The sequence below is a fragment of the Dama dama genome, chromosome 1 (assembly GCF_033118175.1).
Source record: "Dama dama isolate Ldn47 chromosome 1, ASM3311817v1, whole genome shotgun sequence".
NCBI classification, from domain to species: domain Eukaryota; kingdom Metazoa; phylum Chordata; class Mammalia; order Artiodactyla; family Cervidae; genus Dama; species Dama dama.
The window spans coordinates 28,992,459-29,018,091 of NC_083681.1; the positions used below are offsets into that span (position 1 = coordinate 28,992,459).

The 25,633-nt window shown below is 52.5% G+C and overlaps 1 protein-coding gene across 1 annotated transcript in view; it reads right to left on the reverse strand.

Moving 5' to 3' along the window:
• Positions 1 to 25,633, reverse strand: part of DSCAML1 (DS cell adhesion molecule like 1) — a 356,255-nt gene that overhangs the window by 79,705 nt on the left and 250,917 nt on the right. The window contains exons 4-8 of the mRNA XM_061129091.1: positions 17,954 to 18,100; positions 11,332 to 11,610; positions 7,562 to 7,837; positions 6,036 to 6,332; positions 4,111 to 4,383 (exon numbers count right to left, since the gene is read on the reverse strand). Coding sequence (XP_060985074.1) covers positions 4,111 to 4,383; positions 6,036 to 6,332; positions 7,562 to 7,837; positions 11,332 to 11,610; positions 17,954 to 18,100 — 1,272 coding nt within the window. The remainder of the gene's footprint in view (positions 1 to 4,110; positions 4,384 to 6,035; positions 6,333 to 7,561; positions 7,838 to 11,331; positions 11,611 to 17,953; positions 18,101 to 25,633) is intronic.

Sequence of the window (25,633 nt, forward strand, 5' to 3'; positions counted from 1 at the left end):
CCGTGTGTTGGGCGACCTGCCCCTGGGGACCCATTGTGCTCCCTTCCTGTGGATTCCAGCGGGTTCCTTCTAAATCTCCATCTGTGCCAGTGGCAGGCATTTGGCCAGGGAACCAGCTGTCTCTTAAGCCCCAGGGCCATAGAGACCCCTATTCTCTAGGATGAGAGGGGGGAAGGAGGAGCCCCCAAGCACACAGCAGGGACTGGCTGAGCAGCGAGGGAAGGAGTTTGGGTGAGGAGTGTGCACACTTGGGAGAGTGTGCATCTGCATGTGTGTGTTCTCTGCTACCCAGAGGGACCTGGCACTACCTCCGGGCCCTGGCTTTACTGAGAATGGGCAGAGAGCAACTCACGCCCTTGTTTTGAAGGGCATCCGGAGGCTCAGGTGTGGGGATGGAGATGTTCCTTTGCTGGGCCAAAGCCAAGGAGCTCCTGTTATAGCCCTGCCTTCTTAGTTAATTAAACATTCAGCCTGCATACCCAGAGATGCTTTTATGCTACATTATTTTTCAGCTACAGGGGGCCCTAAAGACACCAAATCTAGGTTGAATCTCCGTGCCTTCCTCTCAGCATCCTACTAAGACTCTCTCTGGATGCCCAGAGACAAAGCTTGCCTTTCTCACAGCCTGGCTCTCCCCTGCCAATCAGGGTCACATGCACCCAAGTCCAGGCAGCCGTGGAAGCACCCTCACCCTCTCTGCCTTGCTGGTCACAGCAGGCTCACTTGGGGGATCTCCTCTATGGTAGCACCTGCAGCTACCGTCTGTGGCTCAGGAATGTCACTTCACAGGAGGATGTGGACAGAGGGAACCTTTTGAGTATATACCACTGCGTGTGGTATGTGTGAAGTGTGGACAGGCTAACGTGTGTCTATCTGTTGCAGGCACATGCATACAAAGCATACGGTGTGTCCATGCGTGTGTACCCATGCACACAGGTCTCTGCACATGCGTGTGCATGCATATGTGTCTGCCGTGTTCTGCTTGCCTCATCTCAGTGTTTGGAAAATTCATCAGAAGACAAGCAGTCCCGGAAGGAATGGAGTCAGCAGGGGTTTTACCAGCTCATGGAGTAGTGTGGGTTTTTGCCCTGCCCTGCCCTGCCCTGCCCTGCCCGCTGGCACATGGCCCTACAGAGAGATGAGGGGGTAGGACTTCCAACTGATCCCAAGCTTCCAGTGCCCATTCTCACCCCCACGCGCCCGTCCCCACACTCCATGTCTCTGCTCTGATCCTGTTGGACGCACATCCCAGGCAGGCAGGCGGGAGTGGGTCTAGAGGTCTGCCCTTGGATCCCCTCCCTCCCCCAGAGTCCCCTTTCCATGCCCAGGGGCGCCTCCTCTGCCCTCCTCCTCCTCAAGTAGCTCTTTGAACAACACATCAGCTAATCAAGCAGCATGCTCATAATCAGCTCTGATGGATTCTTCTGCAAAAGCGCATTCTAATGAGGTGGGGAGAGGGAATCTGGAAAGGAAGTGTGAGGATGGATTTAAGCTTTCAGATGGGCAGGGGCATGGGGTCACAGAGCACCCGCACTGGTCTGGAGAGAAAACGGGGGACTGTATCCCTTCTGCGGCTGGATTTGCAGACCCTGCGGGCAGTGAAGGGGCCACGTGTGCACACACACCTGTGCACTGTACACACACATCACATCTCTGCTTGTGAATGCCAAGCTCCTGCTGCATGCTGGGAGCCACATGTGCTCTGTGCAGGGGCTCTGAGCTCTGGGATTACACACACACACGCCCTTCCCTCGCCCTGGGCCCGGAGACACTGTCGCTCAGCACAATCACAACAGGCCCAGCGAGTCGCTGAGACGGAATGCATCAGATTCAATTCATTAGGGCTGATCGCTCCCTGAATGGGGTTGAATAATTGATGAGCAGAAGCAGCTTTCAGGATGTTCTGCGTACTACGAGGCTCACTGGAGCCCTGTTATTTTTTTTTTTTAAGTCAACAAATCCAGCCGAATGCTCGCTGGTGCGGCTGGGCGAAGGGAATAGAGCAAAGGTTAGATGTTTTAATATGTGATGTTTACACTGTGAACTCTGAGTCCACTGCGTGTAACAGAAATGGATACAGGCAGGTCGTCCTGTGATGCCGGGAGCCAGGCTTGGGTTGGGCCCGGGGGTTGGGAGATTCCTGCTGATATGAGGACGCTGGGCTGGGCAGAGGTTTCAGGCTGAAAGAGGGGCCAGAATGGCCATCCGCCTGCCTGGGGTGCAGCAGTGAGGAGGCAGGAGGCGGATGCTGTTAAGGTCTCGTCTCTCGTCTCCAAGCCTGAGATGGCCACCAGGATGGCCCCTCCCCCAGTTCTCGGGCTCAGAGCCAGGCTTCCCAGAAAGTCACAGCAACCCAGACTAAAGTCTCAGTTTCAGCTCAAGCAGCACATACTGTCTGTCACTGCGACAGGTGGTGGGTGCACGAGGGGGCATGTGACGCGGCCCCGGTGCGCCGACGAGAGAGCCCGGGTGATAGGCAGTGGAGGGGCGAAGCCCTGATTGCGCCCTTCGCTGCACCTTCCGTTTCCCCAGCTGTTCTCCTGACACTTCCCCCCGGATGGCCCATTTTCACCGAACGCTTGAAGGGGTCCAAGCCAGAGGCAGCATCTGTCTCCCCAAACCAGTCCTTCCCCTAGACTCCTCTCTTCCTGTCCACAAGGCCCAGACGCCCCCGAGTCCCCCTCTTCCTGTCCACAAGGCCCCGACTCCCCTGAGACCCCCCCTTCCTGTCCACAACGCCTCTACACCGTCTTGCTTCAGGAATCTGGGCCCCCTGGACCCTCCCCCCGTGTTAGAGCCGCTTTCCAAGCCCGGAGCCCCCAGCTTTCTCTTTCCTGTGGGCTCGAGGGCCCAGGCTGGTTTCCTCTCTGGGTTCAGGTTTCCCCTTTGGGGATATGCTGGAGCCTACCCCGGCTCTTCAGGAAGGGACAGAAGCCCTTACCCATCACGGCCACCACTGGCCCAAAGACCCTGCACCCCAGCTGCCTGGCTTTCAGGGACCTATCCTCAGCCAAGAGGCAGGCCCCACCTCTCCACCCTGCCCCCTGGGAAACCAGGTCACTCAGCTCTCACCCACCATCCAGACAATCTCCAGGCCTGTCAGTTTCAAAGAATGTGTTTGAGAGAGAGCTTCACAGTGCCACACAGCCCCTGACCCCAGGGGCCTCTGTCGCTCAGTCAGGCATTCATTTATTTGCTCGTTTATATGCCTTCATTCCTTCAATCCACAAACATTTACTGAAGGGCTACCGTGTACCAGGCACAGTGTCAGGTGCCTGAACAGAACACAGACCTCGCCCAGGTGAGCACGGAGGGACAGGGAGGGATGAGGGTTTTAGGTTCCAGGCCGCCAGTGGCATTAGCAGCCGAAAGTGTTAGTTGCTCAGTTGTGTCTGACTCCTAGTGACCTCACGGATCTGTAGTCCCCCAGGCTCCTCTGTCCATGGGATTTCCCAGGCAAGGATACTGGAGTGGGTTGCTATTTCCTTCTCCTGGGGATCTTCCTGACCCAGAGATTTAACCTGTGTCTCCTGCATTGCGGGCAGATTCTTTACCATATGAGTCACCAGCGAAGCCCTTAGCAGTTGAAATGTCCTTGTCAGTGATGGCAAAGCAGCCTCGCCTGTCTGAACCCCGGAAAGGAGTCAGGGCACCCAGCACCCGCACCTTCCACTCTGCCTCCTGCTGCTTCCGTTCTGAGTCCTGTCCCTTGCACACCTGCTGGTCTCTGATGGGCCCTGATGAGTTCTGGGTGGCTCCATGCTGACACAGGGGAACAATACAGCCGATCGCCTCTGACCTGGGCCTCTTGCCCAGGTGACCCGGCTCCTCTTGTGTGTCACTGACCTCTCATGCCCCTGGGGCCAGCGCTGCCTTGACCTGCAGCCCACAGCCGGAACTGGACGTAGAGGTACCCATGGCCTTCTTGTGTCCCCCGTTCGCGTGCAATCTCCCTGCCCCACTTTTTCCAAGCTCCAGGCCAGAGCCTTCTCTTCCTTGGCTCTCCACTCAGGACTGCCTGCCGCCGGCTGAGCGGCTGCAGAGAGGAGCCTGCAATCCTGGGTGACCAGGGGGTGCTCCGGTTCAGGGTGGCAGTGGGGGGAAGCCTACCTTTGACGGCCACGTGGACGCTCTGGCTGATGGAGAGCTGCGGCTGGATGAGGACACTGCATAGGTACTCCCCCTCGTCCATGCCCTTCTGCACATCCGTCAGCTTGAGGGTCCCGTTCTCGAACACCACTTGGCGGTGGTTGTCAGGCAGCAGGAGGGCATCTTTATACCACTTGATGGAGTAGTAGGGGTAGCCGATGACCCTGCAGTTGATAAGGGTGTCCCGCCCAGCCACAGCCGTGATGTTCCTCATCGCCCGGATGCTGGGGGGGCCTGGGCAGGAGTCGGGAGGGAGGAGGAGAGGACGGGTGATGGTGCGGTTAGCCAGGGACAGCAGGCATTGCCCTGTGATGCTCTCCTCAGTTGTTTGGCCTTGGAAACGCTTACGGGATGGAAATTCGGCAGGGGGAGGGGGGGGCTTTTTTTTTTTTTTTTACGAGGCAGAGGCTGGAACTGGGGGCACCCAGGGTCTCTCCAGGATTCACTGTTACTAGCTTCAAACAGTTGCAAACAGAGACGGTTCATTCATGCCCTGGGGCAAGAATCCATTCCCCTACTGGGATGGGATAGATGAGCAAACCAAAGCCTCACCAAGAAGTGATGGGGATCTGGGAGGGTGAGTCCTCATTTAGGAGGAGATTAAGATTTGGGGGTTAAAATGGAAATGTTGAGATGCTGTTATTTTCATTTGATTTGCTCATGATGGTCTTAGACTGAAAAGGATCTCATGTATATTAACTATTTAAAGGACAATAAGAAGGTCTTCCTTGGATGCTTTTCTTTCAACAAGTAAATAAATGTGTTCTGTGTACCCCTGGGAAGGGGCTACAAAGAGGGGCTCTGATCACACTGGAGGAAGGGGACAGGGTCATCATCTGGGTCACTGGGCAGATGGCTATATGGGAATTGCAAAGGGGGCTCAGAGGCTACCATGCAGGGTTAGTGCTGGAGCAGGTATATGAAACTCTGGGCTTCCAGTTCCCCACTCACCCAGCAGATGAGGGGCTGGACCAAGGCATCTCCCACGACTGGGCAGCTCTGTCCCCTTCCAATTTAGAGAGGGCAGGAGAGTGGTCAAAGGGAGATCACATTTCTCATGTGGGGGTCAGAGACCTGGCAGAAGTGAATTCAGCATGACCTTGCCTCTCCCATTCCGTTTCCATGGCAGCCACCAGTGCCCCGGACCAGGGCCCTCCCGCTCCCCTGCGCCTCTTCTGCTCTTGGGTCAGGGCTCACTGGTAGGGTCGGATGAGGACTAGTCTGACCCCAAGTGGCTGCAGAGCTCTTCAGAGGAGCCTCTGTGCTCACCACAGCAGGTTGGAGACCTGAGGCAAGGGGAAGGTCACCGTGAGGACTTCTTCCTCCACTCTCAGAGGTGCCCACCTTGGGGCACCCTCACTCAGGCTGAACCCCCTAGCTGGGAGATGGTGGATTGAGAGAAGATGGTTCCCTGGTTTCTGGCTGCTCACAGCTCCTGGAGCATCTCAGGGGTAGCTCCGTGTGGGGACATGGTGATAAAGCTTTGGTGGACATCTCTATCAAAGGGCAAGCCTGGACCACTTCCCGTGCCTTGTCCCTGCCCTTGCAAGGCCCGGGTGGGGCGTAGATGCCAGTGGAGTGCTTAATGTACCTGGAGCCAGAGAGATTGATGGGAAGGGACGGGGTAGGGGGCAGGATTGTGGGAGGGGTGAAAGGAGGAGGAGAACGGGAATGCAAAGAGGGTGAACTGTACCAGACACTCACACACACACAAGAATGGATGATGGGATTTGCAGGGGGCAGGGAGAGGGGGACAGGAGAGAGACCTCTACTAAAATCAAAATGACGATTAATAATAAGTACTAATCACCACAAGAATAATGGTAACCACAGAGATGGCAAAGGAACTTAAAAGCCTATTCTGATATTTAAATGTAGACAGGCACCTCTTACGTTTATTCGCGCCTGATATTCAGCACTGCCCACCGAGTTCCGCGCCGTGCACCGGTACACGCCCCCGTCACGGATCTGGGGCCCCGTGACGTTCATGTGGCTGATGGTGGTGCCATCGGACATGGTGTACTGGTTGGTGCGGTGGCTTCCGTCCCGCACGATGGGCTCGTCGTCCAGGGCCCAGGTGACGGTGGGGGGCGGGGCACCCTTGGCCGCGCACATCAGTGAGAACTGCTCCCCGGGGTTGACCACCTTCTCGCTGAAGGATGAGACGATGCGGGGCGTGCCATCTGCAGGGAGTGAGGAGCCCCCTTCAGGGTCACCGAGTCACGGAGAGACAGTGCCCCCCAGGCCACCCCACCTCATCACGCGCTATCCACAAAACCCTGTTGGGTACCCTATTACTGTTGCATATGAATGAAGACCCTTGGATTTGAATCCAGTCTCAGTCACTTGCTAGCTGTGTGTCTTTGGGCAAGTTACTTAACATCTCTGAGTCTTTCCATCTTCCCTCTGTGGATGATGGAGATCGTGGGGGTAACGATGATATCCTCCTTATACGGATGTGAGGAATAAATGAACTAATGCATTAAAGATGCTTACACAGCACTTTGTAAGTGCTTAATAAATGTTAGATCCTCTCAACTTTTCCTTTTCCAGCTCTTTCTTCAAACTTTATTAATAAAGACATAGAGGCTCAGAGGTTAACTATGTGTGGAACCAGAACTTGAAGGGACTGGACCTGAAGAATCTAATTCCAGCTCATTTCATTGGCAGGGGTAGCATCAAAAAGTCCAAAGTTTGAGGCTTAAGATGCAAGCTGCCCAGAGGCTTTCGTGGTGTGGGGAGGTGTCTGTGATGGGGCTTAGGTCTTAGTTAATGGAAGCCTGGAACCCCAGGCCCCTACTTCCTCCGTGGATCATGGGGTATGTAATCATTAACGCTGGCTGTCCTTCCATGCAGGAATGCTATAAAGAAATGGTGGTGGTTTAGTCGCTAAGTTGTGTCTGACTCTTTGTGACCCCATGGACTATAGCCCACCAGGCTCGTCTGTCCATGGGATTCTCCAGGCCAGAACACTGGAGTGGGTTGCCATTACCTTCTCCAGGGGATCTTTCCAACCCAGAAATCAAACCTGCATCTCCTGCATTGTCAGTGGATTCTTTACCAGCAGCATCAACTGGGAAACCCTCTAATAGTGCAGTTCTAGTAATTTGGTAGAGGCAATGGAGTATGCCGTTTAAGAGGCCTGAGTTCAAACCCAGCTCCTTGGCATAACTGTGTAACCTAGGGCAACGGACCAAAGCCACAGCTTCCTCAATTGCAAAATAGATATTATTTAAAAAAAAAACAAACCAAAAACCTCCAAGCAGGGCCTTGGGAGGATGAAATGAGGCAGCGCACCTCCTTGGTGTGTAGGGAGTGCCGGATGACTGCTTCCTGTCGGGAGGGCAGGGTACCTCCTGGCCTGGCTGTGGGAATCCTGAACTCGCCCAGCTGCCCCCAGCCCCCCACTTGCCTTCCAGGACGATGATGGCGAAGTCCTGGGCCGTCTGGGTCTTGCGGGTGGCGAAGCACTGGTAGGCCCCTGAGTGGCTCTTCTGGGCCGAGGTGATGAGCAGCGTCTCGTTGCTGAGCCCGCGGATGGAAATGGCCTCGCTGGGCAGCACCAGCTGGGTGTTGCGGTACCAGCGGATGGTGAACTCCGGGGAGCCCAGGAGGGCACAGGAGAGGATGACCGTGCTGCCGATGCCGGTCTTCAGGTTCTTTGGTGTCAGGGTCACATGAAGGGGGTCTGGGCCGTACCAGGGGAAACGGGGAGGGAAAGAAAAGCAAAAGGACTCACTGTCAGTGGAGTGTGGATGGGGGTGGGCGGTGATCAGAAAAGGCCCTGGGAGCCTGGAGACCCTGGTTCTGTCTCCAAGATGTCTTGCATGTGTGTGTGTGTTGGGAGGGGCGTGGGTGGGAACCAGACTGAGTGATTTCCTCTCTCTAGGGCTCAGTTTACCCATCTGTGAAATGGCAGGGTCAGGCCAGAGACTGTCTCAGCACCTGTTGTTCTGATGGCTTCTGTTGTCCTCATGTGGGGTCCTTGCCCAGGCAGGGTTGGAAAGCGCCCTTTGGCTCATGAGGAGGATGGAAGCTTGGCTGGCTCATCGCTCTCACTGTCACTCACCCTAGAAACCAGGGAGGCCCCCATGGCCCACCACCTGTCTCCCGTGCTTATCCAATAACCAATAGCTAACTTCTGCTGGTCTGACTTCTTTTATATGTGTCAGTTGACCCCCTGCTCTTCACCTCCCCTGCCCCTATCCAGTTGCAGGCCCAGAGCTCCAGGCCTGGACCCATGCAGTGCTCTCTTCTCCACTCCTCCTTTTTCCTTGTGTCCTTCCATCGGTCCTCCTCACTGGCAGCCAGCCACTGCCCTGCTCATAACTTCCATGGCAGCCAACAACTCTCAGCTTGGCATCCAAGGCCATGGAGGCCCTTGAGACCTGGCCCCCTTCTCAGCTATGCTGTCTCTAGAGCAGCATCCTGCCTGTGGTTCCTGCACACCCAGGGCGCTCTTGGCCCCCTTTGCCTATTTCCTACTCATCCTTCACACCAAACTCAGGTGTCACCTCTTCCAAGAAGGCTTCCTGGATACTAGTCCCCTCCCAGACTGGGTTAAGGATTCATCTTCTGAGGCTCCCTGTGTGTAACTAACAGAACACCAAGCTCACAGTCTTCCAATCACCACTTTGTTTCTCTCTCTCCCTCTGGACTTGAAAGCAGGGCAGCGTCTCTCATCTCTATATCACAACTGCTGTCTGAGTCATGTTTATTGATTGGCTGGCTGGTTACCAGCCCCAAGCTGGCCTCTCTTCCTTGATCTCCATGGGTTGGGGGTTTCAGGAGCCAGAGACCTACAGGAGCCGCAGACTCCCAATAATGGAGCCTGCAGGAGAAGGGGGTGTGGCAGGCCTGCCTGGGTGGGCAGTCAAAGCATGCAGGAGTCTGCTCACACTCTGCTTAGCCTGTTCACCCCCAGATCCTCTGCCTGCTACCCAGGAAACATCAGTGCGCCACGCCGCAGGTGGCATTCCACTTGCCCCAGGCACCGGCCAGGGCTCCCAGGACCTGCCAGCCAGCAGCTCTCCCCTCATTGTCTCTGCACGGGGCCTCATGGAGGATGGGTGGGAGGTTGGGTGGCAGAATGAGGGAGATATGAAAACATTGCTTTCCTCTCCATGGACCTGGCAGAGAGGGGCTATCAGAGGGGAAGGAAGACAGAGAAAAGCCATGTCACTTCCCCTGGAACCTGGTTATCCAGTCCAGCCCAGTGAGGGGGAGGGTGGGGAGCTCTGCATCTCAGAGAGTCAGGAGTATCCGTGCCCACAGGGGCAGGGCGTGTGCACAGCTCTAGGCAGTTACTTATTGTGTGTCCGTGTGCTCTAGGATGAGAGTGTGTATCTGTGGGTGTGCACAGATGCCACATGTGTCTGCATGTGTGTACAGGGAAGTGGGCATGTGAACTTTCAACACATCTGCCTGTACGTGTGTGTAAATACTTGCTTGCCTGTCTGTACTGAAGCTGGAGCTTGGAACATCAAATTAACTCAGAGTGAGGTGTGCTAATTTTCCAAGGATGGGGGTACGCAGCCCTCCTGACCTGTTCCCTGAGACAGTGTGCGTGTATGAATGTGAGTGTGAGTGTGTGTTTGTGTGTAGCAGGAGAGGTTAAAGGGGGAGAAGGTAATACTGTGTGCTTAGTCGCTCAGTTGTGTCTGACTCTTTGCGACCCCACAGACTGTAGCCCACCAGACTCCTCTGTCCATGGGGATTCTCCAGGCAAGAATACTAGAGTGGGTTGCCATGCCCTCCTCTAGGGGATCTTCCCAACCCAGGGATCAAACCCAGGTCTCCCGCACTGCAGGCCAAACAATTTTGGATGGTGCTTAGAAGAGGGTACTGATCCCTGTCCTCCGATCTGCCTACTCTGTGGTCCACGTCTTGGTTGTACGAGAGGACCTCCTCTTTGCCCCCAAGCTTCCAGCGTTTTAATCCAAGCGTTTGTATCACAAACTGTTGCTCCCAGAGCATTTCTTGGGGGCTCTTTCTGCTCTTCCAGCTTCACAGTGAATTCACACAGGGAGGGTCTCCTCCCCACACTGCAGATAAACATGCCCTAACTGTCAAGATTCCCGTGGTTATGGGGAAGAGACTGGGCCCATGTCTGGGCTGAGGGTGACAGGATGCCAGGCCCAGAAGGTCAGCCCAGAGGAGGTAGGCTCTGTGTGGTCCTCTGGCCTAGCTGAGGGCCTGCAGACCTGCAGTCTGTGCTCATGAGACAGAGGGTGAGCTGGGCAGAGAGACTTTTTGGTCAATCTCAACAGCAGAGTGGGGGTATGGGGACGGGACCATCTCTGGACAGCCTCTTTCCACTGCCCAGGTTGAATCCCCGATAATGTCATCAGGTTCAAAGTTCATGGACTCAGGCTCCTGCTACCCCACAGGACTGAGATCCCATAGGGTCTCCAAGTCTCAACCCTCTGCTGCCAACACCTTCCCTGCAGCCCCAAGAGCAGGGAACCCGAGAGACAGAGAGATGAGGTAGGGTGGGGGAAGAATGCTCCTGGTCTCACCACTCCCCCTCAAGGGGTTTTTCCCCCGCTTCCAGGGGCTCAGCAGCAGCAGGGGTCTGTGAAAGCCTCCTGCTCTCCACGTGTGCTCCCTGGACCCTAGGGCTTTGGGACAGGGGAGTAACAGGAAGGACCAGAGTTCATGCCAACTGGCAGGTCCTGGAAAGGCTGTCCTGGGTGTTTACCCCCAGTGTCTCCCTAGAAGTTATCCCTAAATACTCTGAGTGGCACCTCTGATGGGTTCGTTATGTCCTCTACTAGATTCACATCAGTGTCGTTTCCTTTAGTATAGATACTGCCTCCTCCCAAGAAGCTGAGAAGCCCCATGAGCTCGTCACATCACCGTCATTGTTCCCTATGACCCTCGTGACCTCTAGGAGGTCGGAGGGGCAGGGTCATTATCCTCTTTGACAGAAAAGGGCACAGAGGTGATACTCATGGTTATATGATTTCCCCCAGGTCAGTTACTATCTGATGACATCAGAACCAAAAGGCAGGTCTTCTGATTTCAAACCCAGTGCTTTTCTCAGGGCACCAACCTGCCTTCCCCAACCAGAGGATCATCTCTGGGGCTGGCCAGAGGCATGGGGATGCCCTCATGTCCCTCCCCACCAGAGGCAGTGCTCTCAAAGGTTACTGGGGCTGGAAAAGGGGCTCCCCCACTCACCGATGACCGTGAGGGTGCCTGTGACCTCTGCCGAGCCGAAGGTGTTGGTGACCTCACAAATGTAGGTGCCGCTGTCCTCGGTCCGCAGGTCACTGATGGTCAGCCCCGTGATGCGCTTGGTCCAGCGGCTGTCGGCTGGGAGGGGTCGGCCATCCTTGAGCCAGCGGATGGCAGGGATGGGGTAACCGGAGGCAGTGCAGGGCAGCTCCATCGTGTGGCCGGCCCACACTTCCTGGGAGTGGAAGCCGTCCAGGATGGTAGGGATCGACTCGGCAGGGTCTGGAAGGCAGACAGCATGAGTGGTCCTGGCCAGTCCTGAGACGGGTGGGGTGGGGGTTGGGGTGGGAAGGCAGGCACCCAGAACTTGCTGCCCACTGGTGCCTGGAGTAGTGATACCTAGTGGGATGGCTCACTGGATCCCCTGGGGCTTCAGACTCTGGCCCAGACTCTTCTACTCAGCCACATGGAGGCCCTGGGAAGCATGGCTGGGAGCAGGGGCTGAGGGAGGAGGATGTGGTGGGCAGACTAGGTTAGAATGACAGACAAACAGAGGGAGAAAGCGAAACCACAAGAGGGAGGGAAAGACATTCATACAAACAGTCCCCATGGCATGAGAATCATGACCTCTTGGGACTATAATTCTGGTCCATCTTGGTCTGGGTCTGTCAAGGATAGGCACCTCTGTTCTGTCCTGTCTGCTCCCACCTGCAATCTGGATGGGCTCAGAGGAGGCAGTGTTTTTCTCTCCAGGCCCAGAAGGATTCAGAAGTTAAGCCTTCTGCAAAACACACCTGCCATCCAGCAATGCTCCTCGCCTTTGCATTCCCAAACCACAAGCAAGCATGACTGTGGGCCTGTGGCCCTACACTACAGGAGACCAGGCGCTTATTGGTGGGATTCTGTGCACGACAGCCCTGCCATCTGAGCAACATTCTGGATGCTCCCTCAGTCTAGTTCTCACCCTGATGGGCCCGTCTGGGTGTTCTGCCCACTGGGGACCTTCCCCTGATGTAAACCCCACAGGCTCCCTTTACCTATGTATTACAATCCCCACCTCTTATCCTGAGTTAGGCCTCTGTGATCTGTGATCTCATCCCAACCAGGTCCCCTGGCCTGGCCTGCCTCCCCGACCTTCTGATGTTACCACTTTCCCGCACCGGCGTGTTGTCAGCACACGGCCTGCCATCTGGATGCCCTGCCAGCCCGCTCCACTTGGCCAGCTCCTACTGATCTTCCAGAAAGCAGCTTCAATCCCACCCTTTCTGGACATCTCCCCCAGGCCACCCTCACTGGATGCCCATAGAGTTTTCTTTTTCTTTCATTTTATTTTCAAGCAACCTTTTCTTTAAAAGAAAAAAAAAAAAAAACCACAGTACACACACATGGCAAAACTTCTGAAAGTAGACAAGATCATATAGTGAAAAGGGAGTCCCCTCACTCCACCTCCAGTCGCCCCATTTCCCTCCCAGAGGCAATCACCGTTGCCGCCTCCGCGACGGCCCTTGCCAGCAGCCGTGTGCACCAGGCCGTGTATGCAGTTTCCCCGGAAGCTCCTTGAGACACTGCTGATCCCCTGTGGCATCCCCACGTGCCTAGCACAGAGCAGGGCTGCCCGGGCCATAGATATCCGAGGAAGGGTGAATGGGGGCACGCGGGCAAGGGGTGGGCCAGCAGTCTGCCTTTTCCACATCGCAGAACTTCATAGGCTCATGGAACAGTAGCTGACTTATGGACTTGGAAAGTGAAAGTGAAGTTGCTCAGTCGTGTCTGACTCTTCGCGACCCCATGGACTATAGCCCACCAGGCTCTGCTGTCCGTGGGATTCTCCAGGCAAGAACACTGGCGTGGGTTGTCATTCCCTTCTTCAGGGGATCTTCCCAACCCAAGGATTGAACCTGGGTCTCCCGCATTGCAGGCAGATTCCTTACCCTCTGAGCCACTAGGGAAGGTCGTTAGGGGCTTTGAGGGCACACACCAATGGGGATCCTGAGACCAGAGAGGTGTAGTGACCTGCCCAGGATCCCACTGCTGAGCCAGGATCTAAAACCAGGTCTCCCCACGCTTGTTCAGTAAATGCGGTCTGAGATGGAAGAATCTAACACTGGGACCGGCTCTGGGGTGAATGGTGAGAGCGCTGACACCCCTCTGGCCCCTCCTTGATGAAATGGGAAATGTCCTCTGTTCTCGGCTCACCCTGTGACTGCCCCCCCACCCCGCCCCCCTTGGAGAGGGGCTGCGCTTGGAAGTCTCCTCCCTGGGGAAAGATTTTCTAGAAAATGCTCTGCTCTCTTCCCACCCTCCAGGGCTTCTCAGGAGGAGCCAGGGAGTGGGAGTCAGGCGACCCTGATGCCAGTGGCCTGGGTCACTGCTGGGCTGGGTGACCTTGGGTGGGGGGGTGGGGGTGTCTTATGATCTCCGAGTCTGAGTTTCCCGCACGCAGAGGTGACACTGCCGCCTCCAGATCTCCCCAGACTGTGGTGGGCAACAAAGCACAACCTATGTCAAAGAGCCCGGCTGACGCTGAACCGCCGCGCAGATGTGCCGGGCGATTGCTATTCCGTGCCCGCCCGCCCTCCCCGCCAGCTTCTGCGGCCTCTTCCCCTACAACCCTGTGGGAACGGTTGGGATAAACAAACCCGGTGCCAGGGAAGAATTACTCAACGTGACACTTAATTGATGCAAAATACACAAATTCCGTGGCACACCGCAGAATTTACAAGCAGAGGGGCTGATGGGGCGGTGGAGGAAGGGGCGGTGGTGGTGGTGGTGGGGGGTGGGAGGGAATTAATCACCGAGTCTCAGGCGTGAAATTAAATTCTGAAGGAAAGAAACCTCTTTCATTACTCGGGAGCAGAAGTAAAATGCCGTGGCGTGTACGGCGACAGCCTGGGGGGATCGGGTGCTGCCAGGGCTGGTGCAGGGTTGGGGGAGACAGATGGCCCGGCCCTGAGAAATCTCTGGGGCTGAGGCGGGGCTGGTGTGAGGGGGTCAGGGTGCTCCAGAGTTGGGGGAATGCTGCTGGGACCTCCCCCAGCTGGCTGAACAATGCCGCCCTGGAACATGGCTTCTGCATCCGGCTCGGCATCCCGTGAACTGGGGAACCTGGGCATAGCCTCTCAGCCTCTCTGGTCGCTGGTCCCCTCCTTTATGAATGCAGATGAAGGTGCCTACTCCACAGAGAAGATGCTCATGACAGCACTGGGTAAAAAAAGTCTAAAAAGCACCTCAATGTGTCGAATGGTTATTAGGCCTTATTTGAGGGGGCTCAGACTTCCTTTGCGTCTGCCTCCCCTCAGGTGAAAGCTGATTCCTACCCTCAACTCAGGGAATGGATCTGAGATTGGAGGTTGGGGGGCTGCGACCTGACCACCCCCTGGCATGAGTTCCCGTCTGCGCTGCCTTTCCTGGGTATCAGTCGCATTTCTGCCAAGACAAGCAGCTTATAGATTTCCTTGTCACATCACATCACATCAGGGCCCGCGTCACTCCTAGGGCCCCTTCCCCTGGGCTCCCCTCCGCTCCCAGCATCTTCCTCCGGCTCTCTTTCACCCTGTCGCTATCATCTTGTCTATCCTCATCTCTCTGTTAGGTTTCTGTTTTCCTCTGTCCCCTGTCTTGCTCCCTCTGTGGCCACGTCTCTCCCCTTTTGTCATCCGGGTGCCTCCCTGTCTTTGCTTCTCTGCTTCTCTGGGCTTTATCTCCGAGTCTCTGAGTGGCATCTCCCACTCTCCACACCCCCCAGCCCCAGCTGGCAGGCATTTGCCACAGCCCCCCAGAGGGAGAAGGGTTGGCATATCTGCCAGGTTTTTTTCCTCCATTATTTGCCTGCACCATGCGGCATGGGATCTTTATTCCCCTACCAGGGACTGAACCTGCACCCCCTGCAGGAGAAGTACGGAGTCTTAACCACTAGACCACCAGGGAAGTCCCTCCTCTAGTCTAAAGGGTGTCTTTTTGGAGGGACAAGAGTAGAAGTAAGATTAGTAGGACGAAGGGGCTAAATATTCATGCAAGGGAAAGCAGCAGACCAGCAGGGTGGGGGATTCTGTGCCGCATGAGAGTCATGCAAATGAGATGCAAACCAGCACACAAACAAGTGCCTATAATTTGGAAGGGGACCACGGGCACGCTTGGGAACTGGGCTGCAGACGGCAAGGTCTAGCCACGAAGATGGGGCCACACTGCGCAGTCCCATCTCCTCCCCACGTGACGGCGCAGTTTCCCTTGGCATTGGTCGATTTTAACCACAAATACTGACTTAGCACCTACTATGTGCCAGGCACAGGTCCAAGCTTTGGAGACACAAGGGAGAAAAAGAGAGCCCGATCCTTGCTCTCCCGGCTTCTGGTCTTGCCCCCAAAATGCACCAGGCAACTAAGAGGGGGCCCTTGACACAGTCACCTGCTGGTCAGGGTAATCCTCCCAAATCACAGGGGAGAGCGAGACAGAAGCCGAGAAGTCACCTCACAGACGCAGAGAGCAAACATATGGACACCAAGAGGGGAAGGAGAGTGGGACGGATTGGGAGACTGGGATCGGCATATATACACTACTATGGATAAAACAGATAACTCATGAGAACCGACTGTATGGCACAGGAAACTACTCAGTGCCTGGAGGTGACCTAAATGGGAAAGAGATCCAAACAAAGTGGGGGCATGTGTATCCATGTGGCCAATTCACTTTGATGCCCAGTGGAAACTAACATCGCTCTGTAAAGCAGCTGTGAGCTGTGACTAGTCGCTCAGCCGTGGCCGACTCTCTGCGACCCATCTCCTGCAGCCCGCAGGCTCCTCTGTCCATGGGATTCTCCAGGCAAGAATACTGGAGTGGGGTGCCATTTTCTCCTCCAGGGGATGTTCCAGACCCAGGGATCGAACCTGGGTCTCCTGCATAGCAGGCATATTCTCTACCTTCTGAGCCACCAGGAAGCCCAAAGCAACTATACTCCAAAAAAAAGAAAAAAAGGAATTTGAGAAGTCACCAAATCTAGCTCATTTTTACAGAGACCCAAAGGGGTTGAGCAATTTGGTCCCCAAACCAGGTGTTCTATCAGTTCATCTTCCTTCCAGAAGCTACTCTGACCCCACATCCACAAGGGTAGGGATCTTCTAATTGCAGGTCACACACGGTTAGGAAGTGATGAAATTCATGTGGTGAGTGGTGACCAGCATTTAGATAAACTGAGACAGGATAGAGTAGAATAGAAAATATCAGAGTGCGTCACAATGCATGTGGTAGGAAACACTAGCATGCATGGCATTGGTGATGATGTCTGAGGATCACTGTCAAGAGTCTGAAAAGCGCTATTCCAGGAGGCCTCCCTTGAAGAGCGCCAAGTGACCTTCTTTCCTCTGTAACCGGGGCATCTGCATGGTGTTCGATTAGCCCCTTCCATGGGGACTTGTGGCTGGAGGATGTGAATTCTGGCTGTGCCTCCCACTGGTTAAACAGTTGGGACAAGTGGCTTGGCTTCCCTAAGGTCTGATTTTCTTACCTATAGAAATACGGAGCGCAGTGCACACCTCACCAGGCTATGATGGTGCCTAAGAGACAGGACCTAAATGAAATTTCTGGCACACGGGGATTCAGGAAATAGCAACTTCCATCCTTCTGTAAGAAGTTATAATCATTCCAGAATAAAGATTCTTTATTTAATTTAGAGATTTTTTTTAATCTTGTGTTTGCCTACTTTCAAATGTTGTGAGGTAGGCTCTAATAAAAGATATGTGCAAGTGTGCTCAGTCACTTCAGTCGTATCTGACTCCGTGATGCTATGGACTGTAGCTTGCCAGGCTCCTTTGTCTATGGGATTCTCCAGGCGAGAATACTGGAGTGGGTTGCCATGCCCTTCTCCACTGGATATTCTCCACCTAGGGATCAAACCTGTGTCTCCCGAAGCCACTGCATTGCAGACTGATTCTTAACCGCTGAGCCACTGGGGAAGCCCCTAACAAAAGATATATATGTATTCAAAAATAAATAAACTACTAGAATCTTAAAAAAAAAAAAATAGAGACACAAGGAAATACAAAATCTCCCTAATCCAATCCAATCCAATCATTACTACATTGGAGCAGTAGATTATATCTATGAGCTTCCTGGTGGCAAAGGCAAAAAAGGAAAGAGGGGATGGGCTCCATATCCTCCATTATTTGATAAATGGTACAGTGGTAAAGAATCTGCTTGCCAATGCAGGAGACGTGGGTTTGATCCCTGGGTCAGAAAGATCCCCTGGAGAAGGAAATGGCAACCCATTTCAGTATTCTTGTCCGGAAAATTCTATGGACAGAGGAGACTGGCAGGCTACCGTCCATGGGGTTACAAAGAATTGGACATGACTGAGTGACTAAACAAAAACAACAAACAGTTCTTCAGGTGCATTCAGCTTTCTCAGGTAGACTCCTGAAAGGAATGAACTGTAGAGTTCTTAAAATATGAAGAACATCCCAGATCAAACCAGACAAGGTCTGCCCGCTGGTTTCTGTACCTGCGTTCTTGAATCTGCTTCTCTTGAATGCGCCCATTACACGGCAGACTCCCTGATTCATGGTGTCAACATGCCCACCCGGTCTTGGGGTCGGGCTGGTACCCTCCCTTCCTCTCCAGCCCTCTGGCCTACCTGTCACAGAGAGGCGGGCCCCGTTGCTCTGCCGGGTCTCCCCGCTATACTTGTGCTTGGTGATGCAGCGGTAGGTGGAGAGGGCGTCCTCCTTCTGCACGTCAGAGATGTACAGCCCGCCGTGGGAAGTGATAAAAAACCTGTTCTCTGGAGACATAATCAGGACACAGTTGATTACTCCTCTGGCCAGACCTGCCACCAGAAGCAAATTGGGCCTGGAGCTGGACTTCTGCTCGGCCAGGTTGCCCTGCTGCCCAGGGGATGGGAGATGATGGGGAAAAGGGGCTGAAGCTGTGAGGAGAGCATCTCTCACAGATGAGAATTTTCTATATGTAAACAAAGAGAAATCAAGATAATTATTCCTTTAAGTGTAGATGCTTCAGCTTTTCACAGGAAGATGTTTGGCTTTGGAGTCAAGATCTGGGTTCCAATCTGACTCTTCCACTTATTAGCTGTATGACCCTGGGAAAGTTAATTAACCTCTCTGAGTCTTATCTGCACAACAGAGCGCAAACAATACTTCATGGAGTGGATATAATGATGACAAAAATAATACAGTGTCTGGCACTCAGCAAGTGCTCACTTATGGAGTATCAGTCCTCCTCTTTCTTATCTCTGGGCGAGAGTTTGCAAAGCTTTAACAATCATTGCTCGTTTGTTCTTACAACTGTTTGAGGTGCCATCTGCATTTTAAAATCACAGAGGCAGTAAGTGGATCAGAACTCAGGCCTTCCACTGGCTCCTAGCTTTCCCTCTGCACTGAGCCAAACAAGCCTACATTTTCTTTCAATGTCAGTCATTTATTCGCGCAAGAAACAATTACTGCAACTAAGTTATATGAAGAGTGGGGAAGTGGACATGCAGCTCTACAATGCTAATTCATCATGTAGTTTTTTAAAAATTTATTTATTTTGCTTATTTGGCCGTGCCAGGTCTTAGTTGTGGCATGGGGGATCCAGTTCCCTAACCAAGGATCGAACCCAGGCCCCTTGCACTGGGAACAGAGTCTTAGCCAGTGGACCACCAGGGAAGTCCCCATCATGCAGTTCTTGACACCGTTTCATGCAAGGCAAAGGCAGTGTCCTATATTTTACTTTCCCTGCCCTCTCTCTAGTCTGACTGCCGTGACTTGGCTGAGAAGCGGAAAGGACAGAGAAGTTTCACCATTTGGCTGATTATAAGATGAGACTCCACTCCGAGATACAGTGGATTTCCTCGTCCAAGATCCTAAGGCAACCCCTGAACTTGAGCTAGTCAGGGCTCTTTTATTTTTTTTAGGGTTGATTTTAAAATGGGGAGAATATGGACTCCAAGGCTGGGGAAAGGCTTGTGTTTGGCTTTGGGACTCTCTAAGTTTATGGTTTTCCATCCAAGATCCAGTCAGATTGAGATGGAGAAGCTAACCTAGGGTCCCTCAGCCTTGCTCTCTGAGGGCGTAGCTGCTTCCCCAGGCAGGCACAGAAGAACCCAGGCTTCCATTTCCACCAGAGGGGGCATCAGAATCAGGATAGTGATGACGACTCATAAGAAAGCTGCTGGAGAGAGGGTAATGCTGACCTCAGACAAAGGACTTGCTAACACCAGACTGCCAGGCTTTCACAAGGAAACATTTTGGGGAGCCCCATCCGCTTCAAATCCTGTTATTTGAGGTCTGCTTCCTCCCACCTTGGGGCTGAGTGAAGCTTCTCAGTCAAGAGCTCCGACACTCTCTGGTTAGGAGTATTCTGTGGTGTCTCATCCTGCCGAGCACAAGCCCAAGATCTCAGCACCATGGACAGGGACCTCCTGAAAGGACATTTTCCAACAATGAAACCTGTAGAACTGCAGGGTTGGAAAGCTGAATGTATTTGACTGCATCTTTGACAAAGCTTCTCTGGCTTTCATTTGAATTCCTCCAGGGCTGGGGAACTCACTGCCTTATTCAGTGACCCATTCCGAAGCTGACAGTGCTGACTTTGAGAGAGATCTTCCTTGGTCACAACTGGCCTCCGTGCATCCTGGTTTCTACTCCTTGGAGCCCTACAGAAGCAGCCTAAACTCACGTGACTGACACTCCCTCACACGCTGGAAGGCAGCAATCAGGCTCTTTGACTTTTCATGAGTCTTAAGGATTATATTTTTTTAATTGTTATGTAGTAGGGTTTCAAATAGCTTCTTCAATCTAGTTGGTCTCTGGCTTCTTAATAAACTTTGGTTTATCTACAAATCTCTTAATTTTTCCTCCCTCTTTCCCACTTCCCCCCCTTCTCTTCCCTTCTCCCTCCCATATATCTTTGTACATGACTAGGCCTCCTGGAGAAGGAAATGGCAGCCCACTCCAGTATTCCTGCTGGGAAATACCACAGACAGAAGAGCCTGGTGAGCTACAGTCCAAGGGGTCACAAACAGTCAGACACAATTTAGCAACTGAATAGCAGACCTGCTAGGTGCCAGGCATTTTGCTGAGGGTGGGGATCTAACAAACAGCTTATCTGAGCAGGGCAGAGTAGAGCAGGGCTACCAACCACCCACCTAAGCTGCATTAACTTTGCAGGGGGGATTGAGTCGGGATGAGGGGGCAGATCAATTTTACTACTGCTTCATACTCTGATTTAAAGGTCCTTGTCATGTGTCCACAAGCTATTCCTAGGCTACCTTCCTTCTCTCCACTCTTGGACACCTTTGGCTAAGTGGGTCTGGGTCCAGGACTTCATGCAGATCCCCACCGAGTAGCATCTTGTCGGATCTCCTAAGAGGAACACTTGGCCAGTGGGCAGGCTGCCTGGAGCTTGCGGACCCCCACCCTAACCCCCTCCAAAATGAAGACCACGCCCTATGGACCCCCACTCAGTGCTGTGGGTAAAAGAAGAAAACGAGGCAGGAAGGAGCCCGGATCTGCTGCCGGCAGTCAGAAGACCTGCAGGAAGCACAGAGGAAGCCAGGCTCCCCACCCAGACTCTGCACCTGCTGCTTTGTCTCCATGTTGTGACATCTCAAAGTCAAACGCGGAAGCTCTCTCGTAATTTATTATGTAACTGCGGCTGGAATGCAGGACGACTGGAGGGTGTTGCTGCCAATCAGAAGTACGAGGGTTGGAGGTGGTGGGATGAGAAAAAACAGGAAACACCCGAAAATCAGCCCTAGCGACCCACAGGTGCTCCAGCATGAACAGTCAGGGCCCTGTTATCCTCAGATCGACACCAGCAATGGTGCACTTGGCCCTGAGGAATTTTAAGCTGGGGAGGGGTGCTGTGGTGATGGTGGTGGGGAGCTGGGGTTTCTATAGCAACAAGCAGCTGCTGCATCTGATGTTTCACATCCTTCATTGTCCTCATTTTCCCCCTCCCTTCCCCCCTTCTTGTGCATATTTAATTGCAGTAACATTTCCAGATACAGTGTATTGCTCCTCCTGAAACAAAGGCAGGCTGCAGTCAGGGGGATACATGGTGAGCAAGAGGGGAAGGAGAAATCAGGGGTATTATGTTAATCCCCACTGGGGGGACGTGTGTGACATCAGTTCTGCATGTTTGATGAGAATCAGATGATGGGCCCCGCTGGGGAAGGATGGAGAAGGGGGCCTGCGGAGTGAGAGGCATTCGGTGTGGAGGAGGAGGAGGCATCGTCTGCTGGGGGGTGGTTCAGAGGGTCCAGAACTCCAAACTTGGCTAGCCCCTGAGACTGGCTCAAGGGGGCTGCCCTGGCAGTCTGGCAGCTCATCCTCTGCAGCCCAGTGGGACCACCTGTCCTTGGATTGGGGAGAGGAGCCATTATCATCCCAATGTCTTGGTTTCTCCTCCTTGGGGTATGCTGCGTCCAGCTGGAGGAAGGATGGAGTGGCAGACAGGACCACCATGTCTGGCCTCCACCCTGAGGCCACTTGGAAATGTGTGTCTGAGAGCATTTTTGGTTGTTACCGAAACTTAGGGGTGTACTAATGATATTTAGTGGTCAAGTCAGAGTGACAACAACTGCTCTACTCTAAATGCCAAGAGCGTGCCCATGGAGGGTCATTTTCCCTTAGGCTCTAGGACAAGGACATGGAACTGTGCTTCAGTGTGGACTCTGCCATTGGCGCTGCCTGTCTGTTACACCTCAAAGTCTGCAGTATTGTCTGTAAACACACCCAAGACCAGGGGAGTGCTGTGTGAATGAATCCTTTTCTTTTTATTATTACTGGAATACTCTACTATCCTTTCTCCTGGTGATCTGGTTTATGGAGCACGCATTACATGTTAGGCCAAGGGCTTTATGAACATCATCTCATTTAATCCCCACACTCCTTTGAAATGGATATCATTGCTGTTACTAACCAAAGCACAGAGGTTAAATAAACCACCCACAGTCACACAGAAAATAAGGGGTAGGACCTAGACCATTAGTCTACTTGCTACATTCCTCTAAAGCTCTGCTATGCTGACTCTCCCAGAATAACAGCACCTCTTATAGAGACATACATTTACCCAGCCTCTGCTTGATTGCTTCTATTGGAGGGGTCTTCACTTCCTCACAAAAGCACACTTATCCATTCGATTCAGTTTGGCTCCATTTATCAAGTCTTCATGGAGCAACCCTGTGTACTCAACTGGGCTCCATGGGGAAGTCCTGAATTTGGCCTCTGCCTTCTGGGATTCCACAGTTAGAAGAATGTTCTTCTACCAGGGAAGCTTGAGCCTTTAGTAATGGGGGCAGGTAAAGGGTGTGGAGGGGGCTCAATGGAAGCCATTAGTGAGAAGAGGAAGATAAAGAAGGGCCAAGCCACCCAGCATTGGGGACAAGCCCAGGACTGAGACTTAGGAGACTGAATTGGCACTCTAACTCTGCCACTAATGAGGAGGCATATCCTGGGTGGAATAGTGTCCCCCACAAAAGTGTCCATACAGAGCTTGTGAATGCAAATAGAATCAAGTTAAAATGAGACCATAATGGAATAAGGTCTATCCCAAATCCAGTATGACTGATGTCCTTATAAGAGGGAAATTTGGATGCAGGCAGGGACACACAGGGAGAAGGCCTGTGAAGATGGAGGTGGAGATTGCAGTGATGTAACTATGAGCAGAGAGAACCAAGGACTGGACTTCCCTGGTGGTCCAGTGGTTAAGCCTCCATGCTTTCAATGCATGGGTTTGATATATGGTTGGGGAACTAAGATCCCATATGTTGGGTGGCATGGTCAAAAAAAAAAAAAAAAAAAAAAAAAGCCAAGGATTGCCAGTGACCCCAGAAACCAGGCAAGAGGCAAGAAAAGATTCCTCACCCCACCCCCACCCCCACCTCTGCGAGGCTGCAGAGGGAGCAGGGCCCTGCCCACACCTTGATTTTGGACTTTTGGCCTCCAGAATTGTGACACAGTGAATCTCTGTGGCTTTAAGCCACCCGTTTGTGGTCATTTGTTAAGGCAGCCCTGGGAAATGGATGCAGGGTGACCTGAGGGCAGTCCAGTCCTCTCTCAGGCCCTCAGCTTCCCCACCCGTACAAAGAGGGAAGAGGTGGAGGAGATATGTGTTTTTAACTATGTTTGTACATTAGAATCATCTAAGGAGCTTTTAAAATTAAACTCAGGATCTCTGGGGGTGTGGCCTGGAAATTGGTATTTTTAAAAAGCTTTTTGGGTGATGTAATGTGAAGCCAGAGTGGAGAACCACTGGATTAACTAAACTGTAAGGCCTTTCACTCTGACAGTGGATGTCTCTGTAATCACACCAGACTTCTCTGAGTCCCATTTCTGCTTCAGGAAAAAGCAGACAATAGATAGGACTTAGGTCACACAGTTGTTGGAAGTATTGGAAGAACTAGATGAAAGATGAGTTACTGCATGGGACCGTCTCCAGCACTTGTGTGGTACTCGTTAAATGTCAGCCCAAGTGGCTCCATCTCAAGAGATGGAAGGCTGGCTGCTACTGGGGGGCTCTCTGCCCTGTCCCATGGCCAGGTTTCTTGCAGTCTCTCCCTTCCTCTCAGGAACCTGGAACTAAAGGAGGCCCTCCTTGGCAATTCAGAGGCCCTGGACATAAGTGACAACTGAGCTGACAGCAACTTTTCTGTCTTTTTCCAAGAGGTCGGAGAGCTGGGCCTTGGAGACTCCCTGGAGCTGTAGTAATCACAGAAAGGTAATGGTCAGAAACCTCAGGGCTCCTGGTGGCCCTTGAAGGCTGGGGGAGAAAAATCTGTCCTCTACAATGGTGGGCCTCTCTCTCTCCCTGCTCCCAGGAGGCATGAGTTGGTGGGGAGAAGGTCTTGGGCAGAGGAGCGGGGGTGGTGAGGGTTTGCTGGAAGGTGTGAACTGGACAGATCCTACCCAGCCTCTAGAGCAAAGGAGGGGAATTATGGATGGAGCAGGACAGCAGCTTCCTTCCTGGCCTCCCTGCTTCTGCTCCCACCCATTCTGTTCCCACTCCATCTGTTCCCAGCAGGCAGCCAGAGTGATGCTTTAAAGCCTAAGTCAGATTCACGCAGCTCCTTTGCTTAAAACCCTCCAATAGTTTCCCATTTCATTCAGTGCGAAAGCAGTGCTGGTCGCAAAATAGACCCTTGATAAATATCTCCAGAATGAAATGAATAAATACATGAATGAATAAATGAAAGAAACTTCCCCAAATTCTACCGTTGTTTAATCCTCATGTGCAACTCAGAAAAACCAGCTCCCAGCTCTAAATTTGCCTCCTCTAGGAAGCCTTCCCAGATTAACCCACTCCCATTTCTGAGTGTTTCTACGTCTGGCAAACCTCTTGGCACTGCTAATCATTTCCTCTACTCTACTCAATTAGACCTTCAAAAATAACTATTTTTGAACATTCAAAAGTCAAGATTTAATAGTATGGTAGTTTCTTAAAAAATTAAAAATAGAATTACTATATGATCCAGCAATTCCACTTCTGGGAATATATCCAAAAGAATTGAAAGCAGGGTGTTGAAAAGATATCTGTTTACCCCTGTTCATAGCACCATTACCCACAATAACCAAGAGAAGGAAGCAATACAAGTGTCCATTGATGGATGAATGGATAAAGAAAATGTGATCTATACATACAATGGAATATTACTCAGTCTTTAAAAGGAAGAAAATTCTGTCATATTGCTGTAACATGAACAGACCTTGAGGACATGATGCTAAGTGAAATAAACCAGACACAAAGGGTCAAACACAGTATGACTCTACTTATCAGAGGTACCTAGAATAGTGAGATTCTTGGAAACAAAGAGAATGGTGGTTGCCAAGGGCTAGAGGGAGGGTGGGATGAGGAGTTGTTTAATGTGTTTATTGTTGTTGTTCAGTCACCAAGTTGCATCCAACTCTTTGCAACCCCATGGATTGCAGCACACCAGGCCTCGCTGTCCCTCACCAACTCCTGGAGTTTGCCCAAGTTCATGTCCATTGCATCGGTGACACCATCCAACCATCTCAACAATGATGTTAAACATTAGTGAACTTTAAGCTGAAACTCTACTGAACTGAACACCTAAAATGGTTAAGATGGAAAATTTTACATTATATGTATTTTACCACAATTAAAATGTTAATAGTCAAGATTATGAAGAACTGGAATGAGAGTCTTTGTGAGGTAGTGAGTTTCCTGTCACGAGGTAATTCAGTAGAGGCTGAAGAAGCACTGAGATACTCATAGAAGATTTAAGTATTAAGTGAGGGAAATAAACTCATACTCTTTAAGGTTGCGTCCTCCTAACAATTTTAAAATTCTTAGC